At 39.4% G+C, this 23702-nt stretch overlaps 1 protein-coding gene across 1 annotated transcript; it reads left to right on the top strand.

Moving 5' to 3' along the window:
- The first annotated feature begins 17892 nt into the window (after positions 1 to 17892).
- On the top strand, positions 17893 to 18855 carry LOC117294013 (allatostatin-A receptor-like). Its single transcript, XM_033776529.1, has one exon. It carries the CDS (start codon positions 17893 to 17895, stop codon positions 18853 to 18855), a length of 963 nt encoding a protein of 320 aa, XP_033632420.1.
- Positions 18856 to 23702: the final 4847 nt, after the last annotated feature.

The following is a 23702-nucleotide window of genomic DNA, read 5'->3' as shown; positions in this document are numbered from 1 at the left end:
AACAAAAAAAACACACCACAAAAACAACAACAACATAATTTCTCAGAATGCGTTTTTACTAAGGGGATAAAAGGGTAGCGACGAGTACTTTAACGGCCGTTTGAAACCGGCAGGGTCGTTGCCGTAAAGGGTCTTTACCGCACGGCAATCGTGACCCTGCAAGGTTTTAAACGGCCGTTTAAGAACGAGTCACTACTCTTTTGTTTCCATTCATAAATGCCTTTGTTAGTTAAAAGGCGTAATAAAGTAAGAAACTGTGTAAAACTTTTCCGACGTGCTTGAGCTCTGTACGTCCGTGTGTTGCACTGTTATGACTGAGACGCCTATTTCCGACAGTTTCCGGATTCCTTCGTGCGCGTACAGTCTTGGTGCAAGACGTTCTCGTTTTCCTTCCACACACAACGCGGCCAACTCACCGGCAGCGCCCGCATCGCCCGTAACGAGAAACGTCTAGTACTATAAAGACTAACCGGTTATAAACAGAGTCCAGCTGGTCATTATCAACCGTTTAACCCACGCGACAAGGTCTCCACAAATAGGAATAACGAAACTGTCTGAGGTATTTATGAATATCAAGTTATAATTAGGCTTCCAACCAAGAGTTGAATAATTGTCAATAAATTTATGTTTGACTACCAATACCTTTCCTTTAATTATACGCTGCTCAATTTAAGTGGTTAATATACCGTGCTCAAGCGTTGTGAAAACCTTGGAAACAGTCAATATTACTCGTATTCGTGATGCCATGCACGTATGAATGTCAATAACAACTGCTTTCGGAAACCGTTTAGTTTTTACAAGCGCCGTTTGTCTCATTAATATTGAACATAAAGGTATGAACAATAATAGTGTAGGGATTCAAAAAAGTAAATAGCGCTTTAGTGCCACAGATCCTCTTTTTTTTTTTTTTTTTACATCGAGTAAAAAGTTAACAATTTTTGGCAACAGCTCCCTTTTATATACGTTGTCCATCTTTGTGGACCTTTCCGGAACCGAGGACCCTATTGTCATCTTTTATTATAGGTCCCCCGGTGTAAGTGTGTATCTATACTTTTACACTCTCACTTAAATCCTTTCGACTCTGGATCCGGTCTCAGTTACAGCCAGCACCACATAGTGTATGGGAAAATATCAATACTAAATTAAAGATATTATGTCAGATTTTTGCCCCCAAACATTAAAAAAAATAGTTTTTTTTTTAGTGAATGGTATTTCAAAGAGTATCACCCGCTTTAATGAAAAAAAGTTTTACTTTTACTTTTAATGGTCAGGAACCATGACAAAAACTTAAAACATTTCTTATAAAACACATAAGAATTGGTCACGTGTTATATTGTCGGGATCCCGAATTTTGAGCACTGTTTTTCACTGCTACTAATAATTGGCGGACTTTTTCGAGCAATGGCTCAAATGAAAGCTTGTAACTTTCTCGACCCCCATCAAAATACCTATTGAATTTTAAATCAAAATTGTTGGGTCAAATCGGCCGAAAATCTGACATAGCATCTTTAAAGACACTGGACACTATCGGTAATCGTCATAGACTAGCCTTCACAGTTGGTGTATCTCAACATATGCATAAAATAACAAACCTGTGAAATTTTGCGTTCGATCGGTCATCGAACTTGCGAGACAATAATGAAAGAAAAAACACCCTTGTCACACGAAGTTGTGTGCGTTTAGATGGTTGATTTTGAGACCTCAGGTTCTAAATCTGAGGTCTCGAGATCAAATTCGTGGAATGTTACTTCTTTCTCGAAAACTATGGCACTTCAGAGGGAGCCGTTTCCCACAATGTTTTATACCATGAACCTCTCCCCATTACTCGTCACCAAGAAAGGTTTTTACTAATAATTATTTTGAGTAATTACCAAATCACAGTCATTTTTCATGTCATTATTTTTCATTCCAAGTTCGCATAAAGTCTGTTCTGTATTAGCTAAATATACATGTAGTACATATGACCATGCTAGTCCATTGTGTTTTTGTTTGTCCGGGCATGCTTACCACTATAGCGTTGGTTTTTCAGGTTATGCCCCCATTTCAAATGTTCCTCAATACTGCTTTTTGGATTATCTGTTGGAATGGAAGTACATGTCTTAAAATGAAATGAAATGAAATGAACGCTGCGACGGACCGGTCTCTATAATGCCCAACAAAACAGCTGTTCGGATGATTTTGGAGTCACAGAAAAAAAGCCTTTGTGTTTACATTCGTCGCAGACGATTGCTTTCCCTTGCAGGCGATAAATCAACTAGGTATTGACTCATCTCACCTGGTGTCATCATCAGAATAATCTTGTGTCAATGTGTGTTCTTCAGTGAAGTGCGCATTTTCAGGTGATGCGGCGTTTACACGTAAGCCTGTTGACCACCAACAGGGTGAGCGTGGCATCGGTCGCCGCGTGTGACGCGCGTGCAAGGGGTCAATAGGATTTCATCCTCTTAAAAACATTTTTAATTTCTTCGTCAGTGAGTCCAAACAACATCTTATGAAACTTCCTTTTTTGGTTGTGACACCGTGGGATGACCCGACCTTCTTGGTATAGTGTGTCACTATGTCAAAAATTGCACCTGATTAAAAACGAAATTCAATGAAGAATAAGAAGGAATACAAACAGTGTTTTAGTATAATTATGGGTTTATAGAAGAGATATTTAATCCAAACACAGTTTGTTCAGTTCTCCAATAATGTTGTTTTAAAGATCTGTATAATCCGTGCTGTGTTTCTTTTCCGACTGGGACCAGTGGGTAATTTTGTGCAGAACTATTTCACGGCTGAACTAGATTGCATTGCTGACAAAGGATTTAACTTTTTTTTATTTTTTTATTATTTTTTTACCCTCAAATCGATTTTAATATTAAAGCACTGTAAACTCAGGTCTTTTCCGACAAGCAAGCCATTCGGGTGGAATCCGAACCCAAGACCGTTGCGTTTGAACTGACATCAATTCTCGGCTTAGATGAACAGATACACAACAATTAATCTTTAAATTGGGTGACAAATCGTCCGGAGAAGCTCACCTGCAAAGTACACAGCTACAAAGTGTTCTGTATAGTCACTGGCAAGACACATTCGACATGCAGTCTAGCCATGCTCGACTCAATGACCACGGATCAAAAGTGACCACGGAGGAAAACCGGAGTCCGGAGAAAAACCCTCGTGGCAGGAGGAGAGAGCCAACGTACGACTTTACTCACATGGTATCAGGCCCCTAGAAAACCCACCCGAGCCGGAAATCGAACCAGTGCCACGTTGGTGAGAGGCGTGCTATCTATATCACCCATCAGTAAATGGCATTATTTAGAATGCATCCTGAAATTGACCCTTAATTTCTGTTTATTAAGGTTTTCTTCTTCTAATGTCCCGTTTATCTGTCACGTCATCGTCATATGTCCCGCAAATTTATTTCCTTTGCTCCCAAGTCTGTGGACAGCATTTTTATGTAAATGTTCTTCTCCCTGTATAAAATACCTATAGCTTAGGAGAGTTTGTGATGTTTTCCGTCATTTCTAAAACTACATGAAATAGAACTTTCCGACGATCAGCATCGGTAATAATGACGAAGTAAGTGACAACAATGCGTATGAAAATGAGTCAAGTTTACTTGCCGCTTCAAACTTCAGTTTACTAAAATGATAATGCCTTCTTGAAAAACAACTTTCAGAATGTCTTGACAAGTTTAAACTTTGGAATCACTTAGTAACTGAAGTTGCTCTTCCAGAAAGATTGAAGTCAATCAAAGAAGCGCGTCTTAAGATTTAGAGGGCCGTGACAGCTCGATTCAGAAGTTGTTAAATTTTTGAATCCCCCTACAAAGTTAAAAAATAATTTAGTAATTTCCTTTCAATCTGTATACAAGGACACGCATTTTGAGAGGTAGAAGTTGATAAATGTCTGAACCCTCTATACAAAGTTAAAGAATAGTTATAAACCCTTTGCTTTAGATCATTTTAGTATTCATTCCCTTTGAAAGTTGTATTCAAGGACACGCATTTTGAGAGGCAGAGATGTCTAAAAACGCTAGAAGAAAAATAAAACCTATGAAAAGGGAACCGGTAAATGATTGATATTTCAAACGGTTTTAATTCAACCTCCCACTTTCTGTCGCAGGGAGAGAGCCCACGTCTTTAATTCAGAAGAGTATTCCTTTCAACATGTTCAATTTTAAACTCATTTAGGACGAGGTTAAAATATTGTTAAAATACTGTTATAATATTGTTAAATTAACAGCACACCCTTTTAGAGAAGAACAACATACAAGCCCCGGTACTTAAAACTACTTCATAGAATCTTCGTGTATTATTATGTACAATCGCCTAGGCTGATTTAAAGACACTGGACACTATTGGAAAACTGTCAAAGACCAGTCTTCTCACTTGGTGTATCTCAACATATGCATCAAATAACAAACTTGTGAAAATTTGAGCTCAATTGGTCGTCGAAGTTGCGAGATAATAATGAAAGAAAAAACATCCTTGTCACACGAAGTTGTGTGCTTTCTATGCGTGATTTAGAGACCTCAAATTCTAAACCCGAGGTCTCGAAATCAAATTCGTGTAAAATTCTTTCTCGTAAACCACCAATCTCTCCCCGTTACTCGTCACTAAATAAGGTTTTATGCTTATAATTATTTTGAGGTACCAATAGTGTCCACTGCCTTTAAACTACATCATTATAAAAAGGAGCAGGATTGTATACACCTAGACTTGATTTCAAGTCCTATTCTCGTGCGAGAAAGCCCTCTGCCGTCAACATATGTACGTGGCACCGAGAATGGCGCGGTGCGGCACAGGTTAGGGAGCGATCTGGGCCCTTTCTCGCAAAGAAATCAAATTCGTGAAAAATTACTAATTCTTTCTCGAAAACTACGTTACACATCAGAGGGAGCCGTTTCTCACAATGTTTTATACTATCAACAGCTCCCCATTACTCGTTACCAAGTAAGGTTTTACGCTAATAATTATTTTTGGTGATTAACAATAGTGTCCACTGCCTTTAAATTTGCCTGGGCTGCGTTTGCATAAGTATCAGTTGTAATAATACTTGAAGCACGCACTGGGCTAGACTTGACCCAAGTCCCAATCCAGCGAGGGTCCTTTTTAGTCTGAGTCCAATCACACCACATCAGAAAACTCCCCCAACCTGTGCCACAACAGCTACATTTTGGCAGCGAATATGCTTAGGGACCTCTCGCACGAGAACGGGACTTGAATCAAGTCTAGCACTGGGCATACACTCTGGTATCGCCTGTGTTTTTGCATAATAGACTTGACTCAAGTCCCAATCCCGTGAGACTCCTTTCATGTTCAGTTCCATCACCTAACGTCTGAAAACTTATGCGCGGCCGGTGTGGACGGATATTCTGTGCCCCCCCCCCCCCCCGGTGAAACTGTTCCCCCGGACCACTTGACCTGGTTTGTCTAGGGTACCGCGTCCCCCGAGACAAGATCTCCTAGGATAAACTGTCTGGTTTTATCCTATTATCCTAGTTGAATCAAGTCTAGTGGTTCGGCTGTAACTAAATATGGGGCGGGGGCGGGGGGGGGGGGGGACTTGTTTGTGAACACAGTCAATATAATTAGGCCTATCTGCCGAACGTCTTCTCTGATATAAAAGTACTGAAGAACAATTTGTTTTAGTGTCGCTGGAAGTTTTCAGACCCTACCAAAAAAATGGAACGCAAGATAGGCAAATTATCCGATCACCACATCGATCGGTCTTATCCGTATATAGGCCCTACCCTTGACGAAAGCGCAGATGCAACTGGGCTCTGGTTGCATGGGTTTCCTTTTAGGGGTTTTCCTCCCACGTCTTAAACTTAATTAATTTCTCCTTTGTATTCTCTACACAGAGTTGATCTGATGTTTCCATTAGGATGCTTTGCCGTCTATATAATTCAGATTCAGATTCAGTGAGCGAAAGGTTGTCTCACTGCCTTTTGTGAGAGATGACTCGGGGCCTTGTATCCATACAAGACGACTTCGACAAGCAAATTACAGGCAACCAACTGAAGTGCTTGCCAACAGGATCAATTTGGTAGCACATGAGTAAATTTTCTGGCAATTTACGATCAAAAAAGAAACAATTTGTCAAAACATTGAAACGTGAACGGCCTTTCTTCTCGGAGATTGGCATACAACTGGTTGACCGTTATTGCCTCGTGTAACATGACCTTAATACATAAAAAAATAAGACACAAGAAACCGTACTCTCCAAAAAGAAGAAATTATTTCGCTCACACAAGCTTAAAAAGGACCACAAATATCAATTGGTTGCAACAGGCAGACACAAATGTTGCCCAAAAAACAACGCACAAAGATTTATAAGAATAAAATCCACGAATAAAAGTTATGAATAAAATCCGCACCTTGATAATTTCTCCTTTGGGGTACAATTCAGCTCAAGGTTTGCTAACCCAATCCCCAATCTCCAACGGTTCAAGCAGTCGACATTTAATCAATTTTTCATCTTCAAGACATCAAACGCTGAAGCACTGCGCTGTCCATGTTAAACTTGGAGATGTTTATCTTTAATGTGAAGGTCGAATCAACAGAGGGCGGTCACTCGTTCATAATGATCGACATCGGGAACTAGAAATGCCTTTAACACACATCATGAATGCTCCAATCCACTCCATAATGCCACTCTTCGTATGCCCCGTTCGTGTTGAGATCTATAGCAATAAGACAAACCTCCAATATTCGACAAGCCAGCTTAAAGGCTGTACTGTACTAACTGGGTTTGTAAATTTCAAATCAATATACACCATAATTTGTTGTTACATGCCAAAAGAAGACAAAATATTGTGCATCTGAAAGCACACAATTTGTGCAAGAAGGGTGTTTTTTCTTTCACTATTCTCTCATGCAACTTCAATGACCAATTGAGTAGACATTTTCACAGGTTTGTTATTTTATGCATGTTGAGAACATGAGGTGTCCAGTGCCTTTAAAAACAAGATATGTATTGCCAAACTGGAAAGAGTAAAACAGGGCACAACCACGTTGTTATTATGCATAATATGACTTCATTCGTGTAAAGCCCGGTTCATACTTCCTGCGAATCTAGTACCTATCAAACGACGCAGTATTCCCAAGACGTGAAAACTTAAATAACATAATATTGTACAGTTTAAATAATTTTACTAACTCTCCTCTGATCAGTTTTCATGTGTTTGCGGGTTTCCCAACCATAAAACAAAAATTAATACCAGGTTCTAGTATATTAATTTTGTTGTTGTAGTTTTTTGTAAGTGGTGGTTTCTTCATAATTGCACTGTAAATGGAAATGCTTCGTACCTGGTGCCAGTGATAGTGGTGAGCGTTTAAGCCACAATCTTCTCTCCACCAGGCAAGCTTGAACTACGGGTCCCGGTGAGTACCAGTGGTAGAGGTGGGGAGAGGAGGAGCCGGGACGTCGGAACCGCCAACCTTACCACGGCGAGCCAGGTCGAAAGCACGCTTGATGACCGGCCAAGGGAAATAATGCCGAGAATTGATCTGCCACAGCGGAGGCAACAGTACACCATGGGTGTCCTCACGGTGCAGCACGGCCGTGGAGGTGGCGTACAGGTAGATGCCCTCGTTCAGAATTGCCCGGAGACGATCGGCATCCTCCTTGAACTTCTTTAAAGTGGGGAGTGAGACCAGGTAGTTGACGATTCTCGATGCTTCTTCGGCATGCGACTTCTTGAAGATTGAGAATTGGTGACCCTGGGGTAGGACACCGATGCCATTCGGGAAGATGTCACTTTCTGCGATGTTGTGGGACGGAACGAAGGCATACCCGACCAATGGTTCTCCATCCCCAGAATCAGTTTTAGAGGAATAGTGGGCTGGTAAATCATCAACAGCGCTGAATAGAGAGAGTACCACTGCCTGATCGGAATCTATGATTACGTCTGTGACGCAGGCACGACTACAGCTCATACTGGCCTGGACATCGAAACTTGCACTTCCAAGACACAACCACACACACACACTAAACACGCCCCTTGGGCCCGCAGACATATTTGGGTGAAAGGCTGCCAGTCAATGTTTTCAACATTTTGAGATAAAGCCATTTCCCCGTAGAGTGAGGGCGCTGCTTTTCGATTTTGAAATTCTCAACACTAAGCAATGCATTCGTTTCAGAGATACACTCTGTATGTCAACCTCCCAACAAGTTTGTGCAATTCACCAAAGCTGTGATTGTGAATTACCAAAGGTGTCCAGTGCCTTTAAGCTTCGTAACCAAGGCCTGTATACTAACGTATTATATTGAAATCCATTTTTGCTAGATTGTCCATTAGGCTTTACAACGACCTTATGGAGCTATGCTATGTGACTATCTAATCAGTACAACGACACAATCCATGCTTGTTACTGGTATTCAGCTGTTGTTTGCTTAAACTGAACATCACGTGGAAAATTTGCTGTTTAAGGTAGTAGACACTATGGTAATTACTCAAAATAATAATTAGCATACAACCTTACTTGGTAACGAGCAATGGAGAGCTGCGGATAGTTATTATTATTATTGTTATTATTATTATTTATTCGGTCATTTCACAAAGAACAATAACAATACATGTAATTGCAAATAAGATAACAGAAGAATGGAAAAAAATATGTTGAACAGAACTACATGAAGGCTAAATAATGGCAACTAAAGCACTGGTCCTGAATAAAGAAGACTGACATAAAGGTTTGGATACAACAAGAAACATGTGAAGAATAGATGAGAGAGTAGGGTAGATTGGGTAAGGCCATTTCAAGCAAGCCAGGGTAGTATAAAACATTGTGAGAAACGGCTCCCTCTGAAGTAATGTAGTTTTTCGAGAAAGAAGCAATTTTCCACGAATTTGATTCCGAGACCTCAGATTTAGAATTTGAGGTCTTGAAATCGAGCATCGGAAAGCGCACAACTTCGTGTGACAAGGGTGTTTTTTCTTTCATTATTATCTCGCAACTTGGACGACCGATTGAGCTCAAGTTTTCACAGGTTTGTTTTTTATGCATATTATGTTGAGATACGCCAAGTGAGAAGACTGGTATTTTACAATTTTTATTGTCAATTGTGTCCAGTGTCTTTAAGCTTAATATCCTAAGATAAAAAATCAAAAATGAAGTTTGAAATATAAGCTTGACTCTTAATGTAATTTTGTTTTAAATTCTTAATTCATTAACCATGTGATCTTCATTTGCATATTTAATTAGTTCTTGGCAGCGCCATATCTCAAGAAGTATGATGATGATAATGAGCCAGAACTGGGCCAGTGTTGGCCTTCTTCCGGTCAAGCGCCATGTCATTGCTAGTAAGGTGCCTGCACTGGGCCAATGTCGGTGTTATAGAGGCAAACTGTTTTTAGGACGGAGGTTTGCCTGTACTGGGCCAAAACTGGTTTTGTTGCGGCACACCAATTTGGTGATAGAAAACCTTAACTGGGGCAATACTGGCCTTAGAAAGGTACACCATTTCGGGCAAAATGGTAGAAAACTTTTTCTTGGCCAATACTGGATTTGTGTTGGCACACAATTTTGGCAAAATGATGAACCTTTAATGGGTCAATGCTGGTTTTGTAGCGGTGCATCATTTTGGGAAAATGGTAGAAAATCTGCACTGGTCCAATACTGGTTTTGCGGCACACCATTTGAGAAAACAGGCAGAAAACCTCTATTGGGCCAAATACTGGTTTTGTAGCTGCACACCATTTTTGTCAAAATGGTTTATAGAAAACTTTTTCGGGGCCAATCATGCCAATACTGGTTTTGGCAAAACGGTAAAGAAAATATGTTTTTATTACCGAGCCGACTTAATATTTAAAAATGAATTAGGCTATGCAAATTGTTGAACCTGATGGTACCGGCATTTCGAGAAACCGAACACTATTAAAAAAAAATGTTGTACTAAAATGTATACATCCTTTATTATATTGATTGGTTTTGCATTTTTTTTTCAAGGACAACTACCCTTTATTGTTATTGCCTTTTTTTATTGCAAAGTAATTTCATTTAAATTTAATATATTGGATATAATTTTTTGCATTTTTAATTGATTATTCAACTGACGAGTTAAAATGCTGGTTGAATTTTCGTCTGATAATGAAAGTTTTACTTTCTGACACTGGCTTTTTGGTGGCACACCATTTTGGCAAAATGGTAGAAAACCTCTATTGGGCCAATACTGGTTTTGTAGCAACACTATAGAACATCTTTTCTGGGCCAATACTTTGTTTTTATTTTTAGCGCCACGCCATTTTGGCAAAATGGTATAGAAAACTTTTTCTGGGCCAATACTGGTTTCGAAGCGGCACACCATTTTGGCAAATAATGGTATAAAAAACCATTTCTGTGCCAATACTGATTTTGTAACGGCGCACCCTTGGGCCGGCATTGAACCGACGTAGGTCATAACATGCAATTTTCAAGGCAGGGTGTCAAAGCTGTGCCACAAGAAGGCTTAAAATATTGTGAAAACAAATAAAAACTGACAGTTTAATGTTATTTTTGGGGATTTTGTTGCCAAAACTGACGAGCCTTTTTTTTTATTTGTATAAATCTTGATTGCAATAATGTAATAATTTGGAATAACTGATAATCAATATCACAACCATGTATGGGTACAAATTCCACGGAAGTTTAATTCTACTTATATCACTCGGTGCTTATTATAATGCATATTAGGCTGTAGGCTGCTTGTATTGTGTGTTTTACTAGTAGTAGAATCACATGTGTATATATATGTTTAAGAGTGCAATTAGAAGAAGGTTTAATTAATTAACGTATTAATTACACTCTGAACAATCTGGCCAGTAACTGGCCAATTGTGGGCCAATAGTGGCATATTGTGTTGGCCCAATACAGAAGTGTCAGCATCATCATGAACGTTATTGGGCCTTTAGACCTACTGGGTGAGTTATGGCACTGTTACTGTGCAAAAAGTATTTTGGCCAACCTTCTGCCGGCTGTGGCATTTATCTGGCCAGTAGCTGGCCAAATATTGCCAAGCTATAATGGCCCAAAACAGATTCAGTGCCAGCATCGGCGCGAGCGTTATTGGGCCTATGCAAAGAGTATTGGACCAGCCTTCTGCCAGCAGTGGGCCATATCTGGCCAGATAACGGGTTGATTCTGGGTCAATAGTGACATGACTGTAAGGGTCCAATAAAGAATTGTGCCAGCATCGACATGAACGTTATTGGGTCAATAGTGACATGACTGTAATGGCCCAATAAAGAATTGTGCCAGCATCGACATGAACGTTATTGGGTCAATAGTGACATGACTGTAATGGCCCAATAAAGAATTGTGCCAGCATCGACATGAACGTTATTGGGTCAATAGTGACGTGACTGTAATGGCCCAATAAAGAATTGTGCCAGCATCGACATGAACGTTATTGGGCCTGTACATGGTGAGGTATGGCAACTGTACTGGGCCGGTTAACTGCCAATGTTTCAAATGTAAATGCCAGTTTCGAGCAAAAAAAAAAAGAGTTTGCTGGGAGACTCATTGGGCATTGGAGATTAGCCTTGGATAATTTTGACCCTATGTTGACCCTAACTTCCGGGTCAACCGGAAGTGGGGCCATAACTTAAGAATATGCAACCGATTTTCAAACTTTTGTTGAGTTATTATAGACTCTTTTGGCAAAGACCAAAACTGTTATTTCTAGAAATCAGACCAACTACAATCTTTGAAGCTCTTAATCGAAGCAAAAGAGCACGGAACAGCTTTGTGTTTGTGCACAAACACCTAGTGTCTAGTTAATAGTTATTGTAATATTTTTAAATATTTTGAATTATGTTGCAATTCAGCGGTATGCTGCGATGACATTTTAAAATAACTAAACAATAGTTTAATTAAAAAAATTATAGCAAACAAAATGCTATGAACTGGCATAACGCCGACCTCAACAGTTTTGGTCAATTGCTATCGTTGCCAAGGCCAATATAATGGACTTTAAACCAACGTTGATCCAATGAATAAGCTTTAATGTTACCAACATTCTCTCAACACTGAACCCAAACGTTGCCAACCTAGAGCAAACCCTGGTCATACGTCTCCAATACAAGCCGATATTGCTTTTCCACTAATAACCTATGTTGGCGCGGAAGTGAGTGCGGTTTCAACTTTCCGCCGTGTTCACTTTTCCGAATGACCAAATACGGTAACATTACGTCACGCGAAAGTAGTAAAACAAACCTTTATTATCTTAAAATGAGAAATGGGGTTTGTTTTTTATACAAGCAGTGTGACATGCTTAAAGTTGTTCGCATGAATACGAAAGATGGGGCAAGAGAATGTGACTAAACGGAAAAGAATCGTAATACTGTAACATAGAAACAATTTGGGGTCACTGAGAGAACTACAGTACTCGCCAGGATACTCGCAGCGGTATTTTTGTCTGACTACGTCACACGGAAAACTGAACACGCCGGAAAGCTAAAACCGTTCGAACAACGTGCTGAAATGTCCGGCAACGTCACCCAGAAAACTGAATACGGCGAAAGACTAAAACCGCCACACCGGTGTGCGGTAATGCCGACCTAGATCCAACATTGGTCCTACGTTGGAAACCAACACAACGCCGATATTGATGTCACACTTACAACCAACGTTGGCTCAACATTGAGTGACAACGTAAACCAATGTGGTAATGCCGACCTAGAGCCAACATTGGTCCTACGTTAGAAACCAACACAACGCCGATATTACTGTCCCACTATTAACCAACGTTGGTTCAACATTGACTGCCAACGTAAAACCAATGTGGCAATGCTGACCTAGTTCCAACATTGGTCCTACGTTGGAAACCAACACAATGCCGATGTTGCTGTCCCACTATTAACCAACGTTGGCTCATCATTGATCGCCAAAAGGAAAAAAAATGTGGTAATGCCGACCTCGGATACCAACACAATGCCGAATATTGTTTAATTACTAAAAACCAACGTTGGCTCAACATTGATTGCCAGTGTAAAACCAACGTGATTTTGCCGACCTACAGCCAACGTTGGCCCAATGTCAGAAACAAACATAGTGCCAATGTCGATCGTGGCGACGTAGTGCCAACATTGGGCCAACGCAAAAAGCTGACACAATTCCAATGCCAACGGTGCCGACCAAACACCAACGTTGGCCCAATGTATGAATGTTATCTGGGGAGATATCAAAAGAAATTCAGAAATGCGCCCTCTATTGGGCTTCGAAACAGGATATTATAAAGATGTTTTTAATTCAAAAGAATGAAAGTGTGTGTCACAAAGGATATAAAAATAAAATCTCAAGGTTTACAGTTCTGGTAAGAGCTCCAATGCGTCATCGCTAGATGCAATTTGGTTTGTTTTCCTTTCGTTCAAAATAAATTGTAGTAGTTAACATAAGGCTCTCTGTCCCATAATAAATGTTGAACTACAATGTCGCAAACAAATTGTTAAGGAAAACAAGACCTTGACATGTACTTGTGGCAGCTATCAAAAATCCAAATGTACCCAATAGTGTATGTAGACCCCGAAAGTGCATTCATTCATGAACAATATTAAACCATTGCAGACAGTCATGCGACAAATCTTAGTAATAAGAAGGAGATTATGCTGCACGTTATTTGAGAAAAACGTAAACGTGAACATGTAAAATATTCACGTTTGACGTGTTATGCATACGTGAAGTTACCACTTTTCACGTCAGGTACGTGAAACGGGTTAACGCCATACGTGCACATGCAATAAGCCTAAAGTGGCGACGTCACTAAGTTAGAAACGACATCTCATTATTGCTTTTTTTTGTTGCCCACGTAACGTGCAGCTAAGCCTCCCTTTTACCGTTATATAACGCAAAATACGCCTACCAGTCGCCCAAGGCGCTCGAAACAAACATTACAAACCAAACAACCAAACTGGATAAAATAAAATGTCTAGCTTTTATTAGAGCCATGGTTTTTGTACACACTACAAAACGCCAAAACAAATGATTTCATGGTGACGTCGTCCAGCGTTTAACGAATAATTGTACATTATCCCGCAAGTAGGCAATATATCTGAAACAGATTTATATTCACAACTAGCGCCAGAAGAGTTATACGCTATTGTGGATGCTAATAAAATAATGTGGCTAGACCATAAAAATGATGACAAAGTTGCATAATGTATTTGTGCTTTCCCCCGAAATGTTAGTTTCATATTATAATTAAGTTTCTCAAAATGCAGTATACCATCCAAAGCTGTCGTATACTTCTTACCACGTCAGCTACCAACGTCTGTATTGATTAACAACTTTCGCATGAAGCCCGTTTCATACTTTCTGCGAATGCGAATGCGATACGAATGTTGACGTCACAAATTTGCAACGAACTATTCGCAGCATGCAGTTCAACTTTGCTTAACTCACTTGCGAATAATTTATCACTGCGAAAGGAGGGTTGTGACGTCAAAGACACGTCACATTCGCTTCGCATTCGCGAACCGGTCTGAAGTGGCAAAGATGTGCCATTATGTTGGTCTTCAAGCAACATATTCGGTTGTAATATTCCTTGTATTTTATGGGTAGATAATGATTTCTTCATTCCCTTCAACCTTGGAAACAAAACCCTAAGTGCATTTCATGATTCTTTAATCCTACGTTGAAGTTACAATTTCTGAACTATGTAATCCCATTCTATCACCCAAGAAAATACTACTCCCTTTTCATCAGCAGTAACAGAGAGAAACAACGGACGCTGAGCCAGTGTATCTATAGTTTCAGTTTTTGTGGGAGATCTTAAATCTAACAAAGATTTGGTTTTCGTATTTTTTTCACATATAATATATGTGAAAACAAATATGAGGGTTTACGACTTTCATTCATTCGGAAATCAACGAACTTTGGTAATTATAACTGCTCACATTGTCAAGTTTGACCCTCAGTAGAATCAAACAAAACACATCTTTCACTTCCTGGATGCACTTAAGCAGTTTCAAATAAAGCCTAAGAGTCTATAGGGAACAAATAAATGTGATATCAAATTAGATGTGACGAGGTTATTGATATTGGCTCACGTTTCGGACATAGATCAATCACTTTTAATCAGACAATATTATTATTTGAGTTGTACGCAGCGACGGCATAAGTTCAATGACTGTAACATTATATCAATTTTTGTATACCTGATATGCACTTTCGATTTTGTGTGGAATAACCGTTACGAATTGAATTGAAATGTAAAAACTCATTACCAAAAACTATTGCATGTCTTTAATGGCACAATCAGGCAATTTCGAGTATTACGCTAGCATGCATAACATTGTGGACACAATTGGTAATTGCCACAGATCAGTCTTCTCACTTTGTGTATCTCAACATATGCAAAAAATAACGAATCTGTGAAAATTTGAGCTCAATCGGTCGTCGAAGTTGCGAGATATTAATGAAAGAAAAACACCATTGTCGCACCATGGTCACACGAAGCTGGTGCTTTCAGATGCTTGATTTCGAGACCTCAGATTCTAAATCTGAGGTCTCGAAATCAAATTCGTGGAAAATAACTTCTTTCTCGAAAACTAAGTCACTTCAGAGGGAGCTATTTCTCACAATGTTTTATACTATCAACCTCTCCTATTACTCGTAATCAAGAAAGGTTTTATGATAATCATTATTTTGAGTAATTACAAATAGTGTCCACTGCCTTTAAGCTCAATGCTACTGTTAAACCGCATGGCTATAGCCCAATCAGCCAGTTTTGTGAGACTGACTCTCTCCGAAGTAACGTTGTTTTTGAGAAAGAGGTAATGTCACTCAGTTAATGTTTTATTCTGAGAAAGACTTAGGGCACCTGAAAGCACACATTAATTTGTGCGGTCTTTTTTCTTCTTCGTTCATTTTCTTGCAATTGAATTCAATTGTTTTCAGATTTATTATTGCATTGTGCTGGGATACATCACGTGTAAACTAAACTGGTCCTTGACAGTTGCCAAAACGTGTGTCTAGTGCCTTTAAATATGACGTTAACCCTGTAGTCCCTGCACCGCCCGAATTTGCTGAAAACTAATATATCAAGATTCTTGCAATTAATTACTGGAATCGTAGTCCAAATTTTAAAAGATAGCCACAGCTTAACTTGTATGCACAATTTGAACCTTGATATTTGTATAAAAGTACAAGTTCGCATGAGAACAATGAATGTCTCTCGTTAAACGGCTACGGTAATTTTTATGGCGAATAATATTTGTTTGTAAGGATAAAATGGACACAATAGCTTTTCAAGGCTTTTATCTGACTCAATTATTATACTGATTAAATGCGAAGGCGTGAGTTTTCGACAATATTATCATGAATGATGAATAAATACAATTTCCTTTGTGTTCACTAATGAGCGTTTTGTTGGGGTAAGAGCTAAATTATTTCATCATCATTAGCTTCATTTGCTTAATAATGACTATCGAGGATTCTTTTGACGTTCCTTTTTTTTCTACAAACACAAGCTAGCAAGGTTTCCTCCTACCACATACAGTATATCGATAGGCGGCTGGGCGGTCCAGTGGCTAAATGGTTAAAGTCAATTTTAATTGAACTGAATTGATAGGTATTCCCGGTCACTTTTGCATCGTTGATTTTAAAACGCCTCTTATGCATTATTAAACTCAGTGGAGCTGCAGGTAGGAATTGATATTCTTCTTAAAACAGTTTAGAGATTGTAGGATGGAGGGAAACATGCACCAGGCAAGGAGTTCAAAAGAGATGCAGTACGTGGGATAAAGCTGTTGGAATGGTATATAGGCCTCTTTCATTTTAACATAAACTATCAGAATATTATACTCAACTGCTCAATCTGTCGGCACAGGTTGATCTTTGCAACTTATCAGACACAATGAAAGTTTATAATGGAATGGCTGAAGGACAGAAACGAGGCGAAGTCGGTCAAATCACCTATACTGAAACATTCATCAAACGGCACTTCATCAAATCAAAATATAATGAAGTAAAGCCAGAACCGCACATTTTTTTTTTTTTGGGGGGGGGGGTGGAAAAAAAAACGCACTTGCGCACAATGGTGTACAACATCAACGTGACCAAAGGAATCATGTCCCCTCAAACTCACAACTCTCTCAATTAGACTTTTGAGATATGGTCGCCACAATACATGAGTGCAATGTTTGGTTTGGGTGTATACATACAGATTAACCCGTGCCATAGTGTGATAGTATTATGCCAACCATACTCCGAAATGGCTTTCGCACAAATCTGGTGCACACAAAAAGCAAGGAGCGACCGAAATGTTCACGGTTCACGTGATAGCAATTTGATTGGTCCCTGGGAAGTAACGCACGTATGCAATTGGTCCATCGTGGGCACAATCTGAGACACTATTAGGTTTTACTGATTCGAGATTGAACATGCCTCTTCCTCATGCATACGTAACATCATGAGCAATGCAACATCTCACGCGATAAATCTGCGGACATTAAGTGGTATTTAAAGATCGGAATTTAACTGCAAACACCACTTGCTTCGCCGAACGCAGGATCGAGAGCAACCCAGACGAACGTATTGTTTAATCAGATAGCAAGGACAAGATGCACTTCTAGACACGTTTACCAATGCTAGATTTGAATATAACCGTCGTCTGTGGGATTTGAGGCATTGCATGGTGAGGTTTCAAGATATATTTGATTTGCAGTAAACACAGTGTGTCTATTTTGCCAGGTAGATTGTGCTAATTAGAGAACTGTCTCGCAATGTTATCTTCTTCTTCTTCCGCGGAGCAAATTTTCGGAACTCGGGAGACTTCTCAGATCTGAAAAGCTTATAGTGAATCGGTATTAACTTGAGTACTGCGGAGGGAGTTTATTGGTCTCAACGTTTCGACTAGCTTGCTCTAATCATCGCCAGGAGACTGAACCGTCGTCTAGTTGCCCCTCACTATTTTTAAGCCATGGGTTCAGTTAACACATCTCTGTTTGTAATAAACACCTTATCTGGTGTCTTGGGTATCCTCGGCAATGGTCTTGTGAGTCTTGTCATCATCTTCGAACGCTCTATGCACACGAACACCAACGCCTTGATCCTCCACCAAGCAACCATAGACTTCTTGGGATCAGTCTTCATTCTCGCACACGCATACCTCCCTAAAGTTGACCCGATACCCCAAGGCATCGAAGGAGTGCTGAGCTGTGTCCTGTGGAACTCTCGCTACTTCCTCTTCACGCTCTTCGTGGCGTCAACCTACAGCCTCATAGCTATAACCTTCGAGAGATACTTTGCTATTGTCCATCCATACCGCTATGGGAGACTCTTTCACGGTAAGAAACCCATCGGTTTGATCCTAGCCGGTCTTTGGATACTCGTCTTGACCTTTCGACTCTATGTTGTGTTCCAATGGTCAGTCAGTGACGGGAGTTGCGTCGGAAAGCCAAACGGTCATGGACTTGCCGTTATTATCTTCATGTTCCAATACATTATTCCTCTTGCACTGATGTCGTACATGTACTTTGGGATAGCTGTGGCGATATCAAAAAGTGCACGAAGGATAGTACCTACGGTGTCCGATCAAGACAATCGCAACGGGGGAGGGGAGTCGCTCTTACGGGCCAGACGTAACACATTCAAAGCTCTACTCATCGTATTCGTTACATTCGTGCTGTGCTGGTCACTCAACCAAGTCCTGTTTTTCCTTCACAATATGGATTGGCGTAAGTTATCATTCGATACCACAACCTACATCATCTCCGTTGCGTTGGTATCCATGAATTCCTGCATCAATCCCTTCATTTATGCCATCAAATACAAGAAGTTCAAACAGGCTATGCGGCGGCTGTTTTACCGAGCAGCCGGGAGGGAGGATCGATTGAATTTAACGGACGAGTACCCGGGTACCGACCAGGGATCGAATCAATAAAGCTCGCCCGTTGTCTGGTGAAGATTATACAAAGGAAACGAAATGTTCAACGTTTTCGTGACATACAGAATTAAAAGCACTGGACACTATTGGTAATTACTCAAAATAATTGTTTAGCATAACAACTTACTTGGTAACGAGTAATGGAGAGTAGTTGGCAGTTTAAAACATTATGAGAAACGGCTCCCTCTTCGAAGTAACGCAGTTTTTGAGAAAGAAGTAATTTCTCACTAAAATATTTGAATTGATTTCCAAATATCACACTTGAGGTCTCAAAATCGAGCACCTAAAAGCACACAACTTCGTGTGACAAGGGTGTTGTTTCTTCTATTTCTATCTCGCAACTTGGACGACCAATTGAGTTTCAAAGGTGTCCAGTGTCTTTGAGGATGGTTGAAACCGATTGGGCTGAGTCACAGTCTCTTGGAGATCTCTGTGGTATGTGCCTAATCTGGGCGGGTATGTTACCGCATAGCTTACGATTTAAAACGCTCACGGTGCCCGTATGTAGTCATGACACAGTTTTACAACTCCTTGGTGAGAACCAGATTCTGAGTATGAGACTTGATCCAACAGACCATATCACGGTGCAGGCCTCTTGAACTTCTCCAATTGATACCAATGTTACCAAACCGAGGCTGGAAAAACAAGATAGTCTGGTTCCTAATTGCAAGATGATTATAAGCATTCATTATTGTTATTCGATACGATGAACATGACGAAGATGGAAGCAACATGGTGTAAAGTTCTATACCTGGGTTAGACTGACCGGGAAAAAAACGATTTAAAAAATAGGGTTTTAACTCAATTGCTACGGTCAGATTGATCCAGTTCTGAGCAATCTTGACACAAATTCCGAGTCATACTGACCCAAATAAGGGTCAGGCCCCACGGAACCTGGATCCGGGTCAATTCTGACCCGAAAGGTTTCAGAGTGTAGAGCATCTAAATTTAAAAGCACTGGACACCATTGGTAATTACTCAAAAAAATTGTTAGCATAAAACCTTCCATGGTGACGAGTATAGTATTAAACATTGTGAGAAACGGCTCACTCTGAACTGACGTAGTTTTTGAGAAAGAAGTAATTTTCCACTAAAACATTTGAATTTGATTTCGCGACCTCAGAATTAGATTTTTAGGGTCTTTAAATCAAGGATCTGAGAGAACACAACTTCGTGTGACAAGGGCGTTTTTCCATTATTATCTCGCAACCTCGACGACTATTTGAGTTCAGATGTTCACAGGTTTGTTATTTTGTGCATAGGCTGAGATACACCAAGTAAATAGATTGGTTTTTGACAATTACCAAAGGTGTCTTGTGTCTTTAACGAAACTGGCCACTATTAGTTATTGTATATCTAAACATATGCATAAAATAACAAACCTGTGAAAATTTGAGCTCAATTGGTTGTCGAAGTTGCGAGATTATAATGAAATGAAAACACACTTGTCACACAAGGCTGTGTGCTTTAAGATGCTTGATTTCGAGACATCAAAATCTAATTCTGAGGTCTCGAAATCAAATTCGTGGAAAATCTTGAAAACTACTTTACTTCAGAGGGAGCCGTTTATCAAAATGTTTTATACCACTAACCTCTCCCCATTACTCGTTACCAAGTAAGGTTTTATGCTAATAATTACTTTGAGTAATTACCAAAAATGTCCACTGCCTTCAACCAATTACAAAACCAACAGTTACTTTACATAACTTCAAAGAACTGAAAACAAGTGTACAAGAACAAATTATTTTAAAAAGCATTTGTTATAATTATTAGAACAATATCACAGGGAAAAATTCTCAGCTGAAGTAATTTGCACGTTTTGAGAAACGTGGTCATACAGAAAAACATTTCCAAACAACAAAAGGAGAAAGCAAATAGTATTTCCCTTCTGTCCTCTTGACTATTGTCATGAGGATGGAAAGCGACATCGTTACAAAAACAAATTCCGTGCTATCCAAAATATTCCCATTCAGTGCAGTTGGTTCCCTCTGTCTGGATTGCAAAACATACCGTGTAAGAAATACAAAGCGAGTGCCGCAAGCGTTTACCATTTAATTGTGTTTGTGTGGCAATTGATTTATTAAAATTTAATGAATAGGCTGATGAACGATCCTAATTTAGATCATTCTCAAAGGAACTCATTATTTTATCGCTCATGTTCTTGGTGTCAGTAATTACGTCATACATGTTGTTATGTTAAAGGCAGTGGGCACTATTGGTAATTACTCAAACTAATTATCATCATAAAACCATTCTTGATTACGAGTAATTGGGAATGGTTGATAGTATAAAACATTGTGGGAAAAGGCTCCCTCTTCCCCTCTTTATTATGTATCTGAAAGCACACGAATTTGTGCAACAATGGTGTTTTTCTTTCACTATTCTCTTGGAAATTTGATGACCAATTGAGTTAAAACCTTCATAGTTTTGTTATCGTATGAACATGTTGGGATACATTAGGTGAGAATACTGGTAATTGACAGTTTTCAAATGTGTCCAGTACCTTTAACCAAGTCGATCTATTATGTCACTCGAACGCAGCATGGTTTTGAACTAGCTAGTCCACTTGGGTCAACTTAGGTCCAGACAGTCGTTTTTAGTATGGCGTTTTGGGTAACGTGATCGAGAAAGATTTGCAAACCTTTAACAAAAATTTAACTATATAAAATGGTATTTTTTTCGGCAATCAATAATGTTTTATAATTTTTAAGAAATTAGTTAAAGACACTGGACATTGTTGGTAATTGTCAAAGACTAATCTTCACAGTTGGTGTATCTCAACATGCATAAAATAACAAACCTGTAATTTTTTTAGCTCAATCGGTCATCGAAGTTGCGAGATACTAATGAAAGAAAAAAACACCCTTGTCACATCGTCGCACCATGGTCAGACGAAGTTGTGTGCTTTCAGATGCTTTATTTTGAGACTTCAAATTCTAAATCTAAGGTTTAGAAATCAAATTTGTGGACAATTACTTTTTTTCTCGAAAACTCCGTCTCTTCAGAGGCAGCCGTTTCTCACATTATTTTTTTTTACTATCAACCCTCCCCATTACTCGTAATCAAGAAAGGATAATGATAATAATTATTTTGAGTAGTTACCAATCGTGTCCACTGCCTTTAAAATTTCACGATACTGTGCACGTAATTTTCCTTTTTGGCCAATTAATTAAGCGCTTTCCTTCGATACGCCGTCGCCATGTTGCTTGTTAATAACTATATGACATATATACCAGTTGACTAATCGCGTGTGAGTGAAACACAGACCACTCATACGTGATTTAGAAGGCAAATTGAATAATAGTTAACGCTATTATTTCGGTAAAGAAACCAAGGATGCCTCATAATTGAACTGAGTGTCTGTAGCTCACAAGCCCGTGAAGACTAATGTAAGCAAGGGTTGCTCGCTATTGGAATCAGAAACATAAGTATTTACCTGTTTTCTAACACGATGGGATACCTGCGTTATTTCTTGTGTATAGTCCTTCTTTACCCGAGGCGATTTTGTTTTCTGTAGGCTACATCAAAGTTGCCATTGTCGTAGTGATATTAAATAGGTAGGGAATCCTTAAAAACAAAAATCAGCAACATTTTAAGGATGGCAATTCTGCACTTAAGAAGAGAAAGATTGCACCGGGACCTGCTGTCACATTCAAAGGACAAAACAATAATGCACCTTGCTTCGGGAGACATTTTATCAAGTGTCACGACCGGGACTCGAACCCACCACATTCTGCTAAGCAGATACACCAGAGCAAAACACCACTTCCAGGTGACTTTAAAGGAACATTGCAAAAAAAAACTCGTCTAAGACCACAGATTTACATAAAACTTATACGGTATAATGATGATGATAGTAGAAAACATCCCTTGAAACATTTCCGTCCGAAATGTCAAAAAAAAAAAAAATCTGATTTCCCGTTGGAGTTTATCGCTCAGTAAGTTTGTTTCATTTCATATTTTTATTTTAAATCGATGTCATGCAAGTTATGTAAACGGATTTTCACAATTTTCTCGTGACCCAGATGGCCAATCGATCACTTCTAGAGGTTTGAAAGTATGGTGGATAACATAAAGTGCTTACACTGCCAGCCAATGTTTTGTTAACAAACAAAAACCAACTCTGTAATGTTCCTTTAACATTGACGTGCGCAAAACTTGAAGTGTTCTTCGAGAGGGTTGATCGATATTGGCTTCATGTCACTATTTACAAGGAAGGTCAAGCTGTTTACATTGTTCGGGCAAGGTAATCTTGAGACTGGCTGCGAATTGTTGTCTAATAAAAAGTAGGCCCGATTCAGTTCACGCTGAAATGGTTGCTTAGACCGTGTCCGAATTGCCGGATGCAGCAGGGTAAGCTGCAGCTAGATTTATGCGTCATCAATTCGGATACGGCCTATGTTTTAGTGTTTAAGTTGTTTAAAGGCAGTGGACAATATTGGTAATTACTCAAAATAATTATTAGCATAAAACCTTTCTTGGTGACGAGAAATATGGAGAGGTTGATGGTATAAAACATTGTGAGAAACGGCACCCTCTGAAGTGCCATAGTTTTCGAGAAAGAAGTAATTTTCCACGAATTTGATTTCGAGACCTCAGATTTAGAACTTGAGGTCTCGAAATCAACCACCTAAACGCACACACCTTTGTGTGACAAGGGTGTTTTTTTCTTTCATTCATATCTCGCAAGTTCGATGACCGATTGAGCTCAAATTTTCACAGGTTCGTTATTTTATGCATATGTTGAGCTACACCAACTATGGAGGCTAGTCTTTGACAATTATCAATAGTGTCCACGGCCTTCAATGATGTTGTTGATTCACTAATTGTATTTTTTTTAATAG

The sequence above is a fragment of the Asterias rubens genome, chromosome 8 (assembly GCF_902459465.1).
Source record: "Asterias rubens chromosome 8, eAstRub1.3, whole genome shotgun sequence".
Classification (NCBI taxonomy): Eukaryota; Metazoa; Echinodermata; class Asteroidea; order Forcipulatida; family Asteriidae; genus Asterias; species Asterias rubens.
The sequence above is the reverse complement of the archived record's forward strand: the minus strand, read 5'-3'. Positions and strand labels throughout refer to the sequence as shown.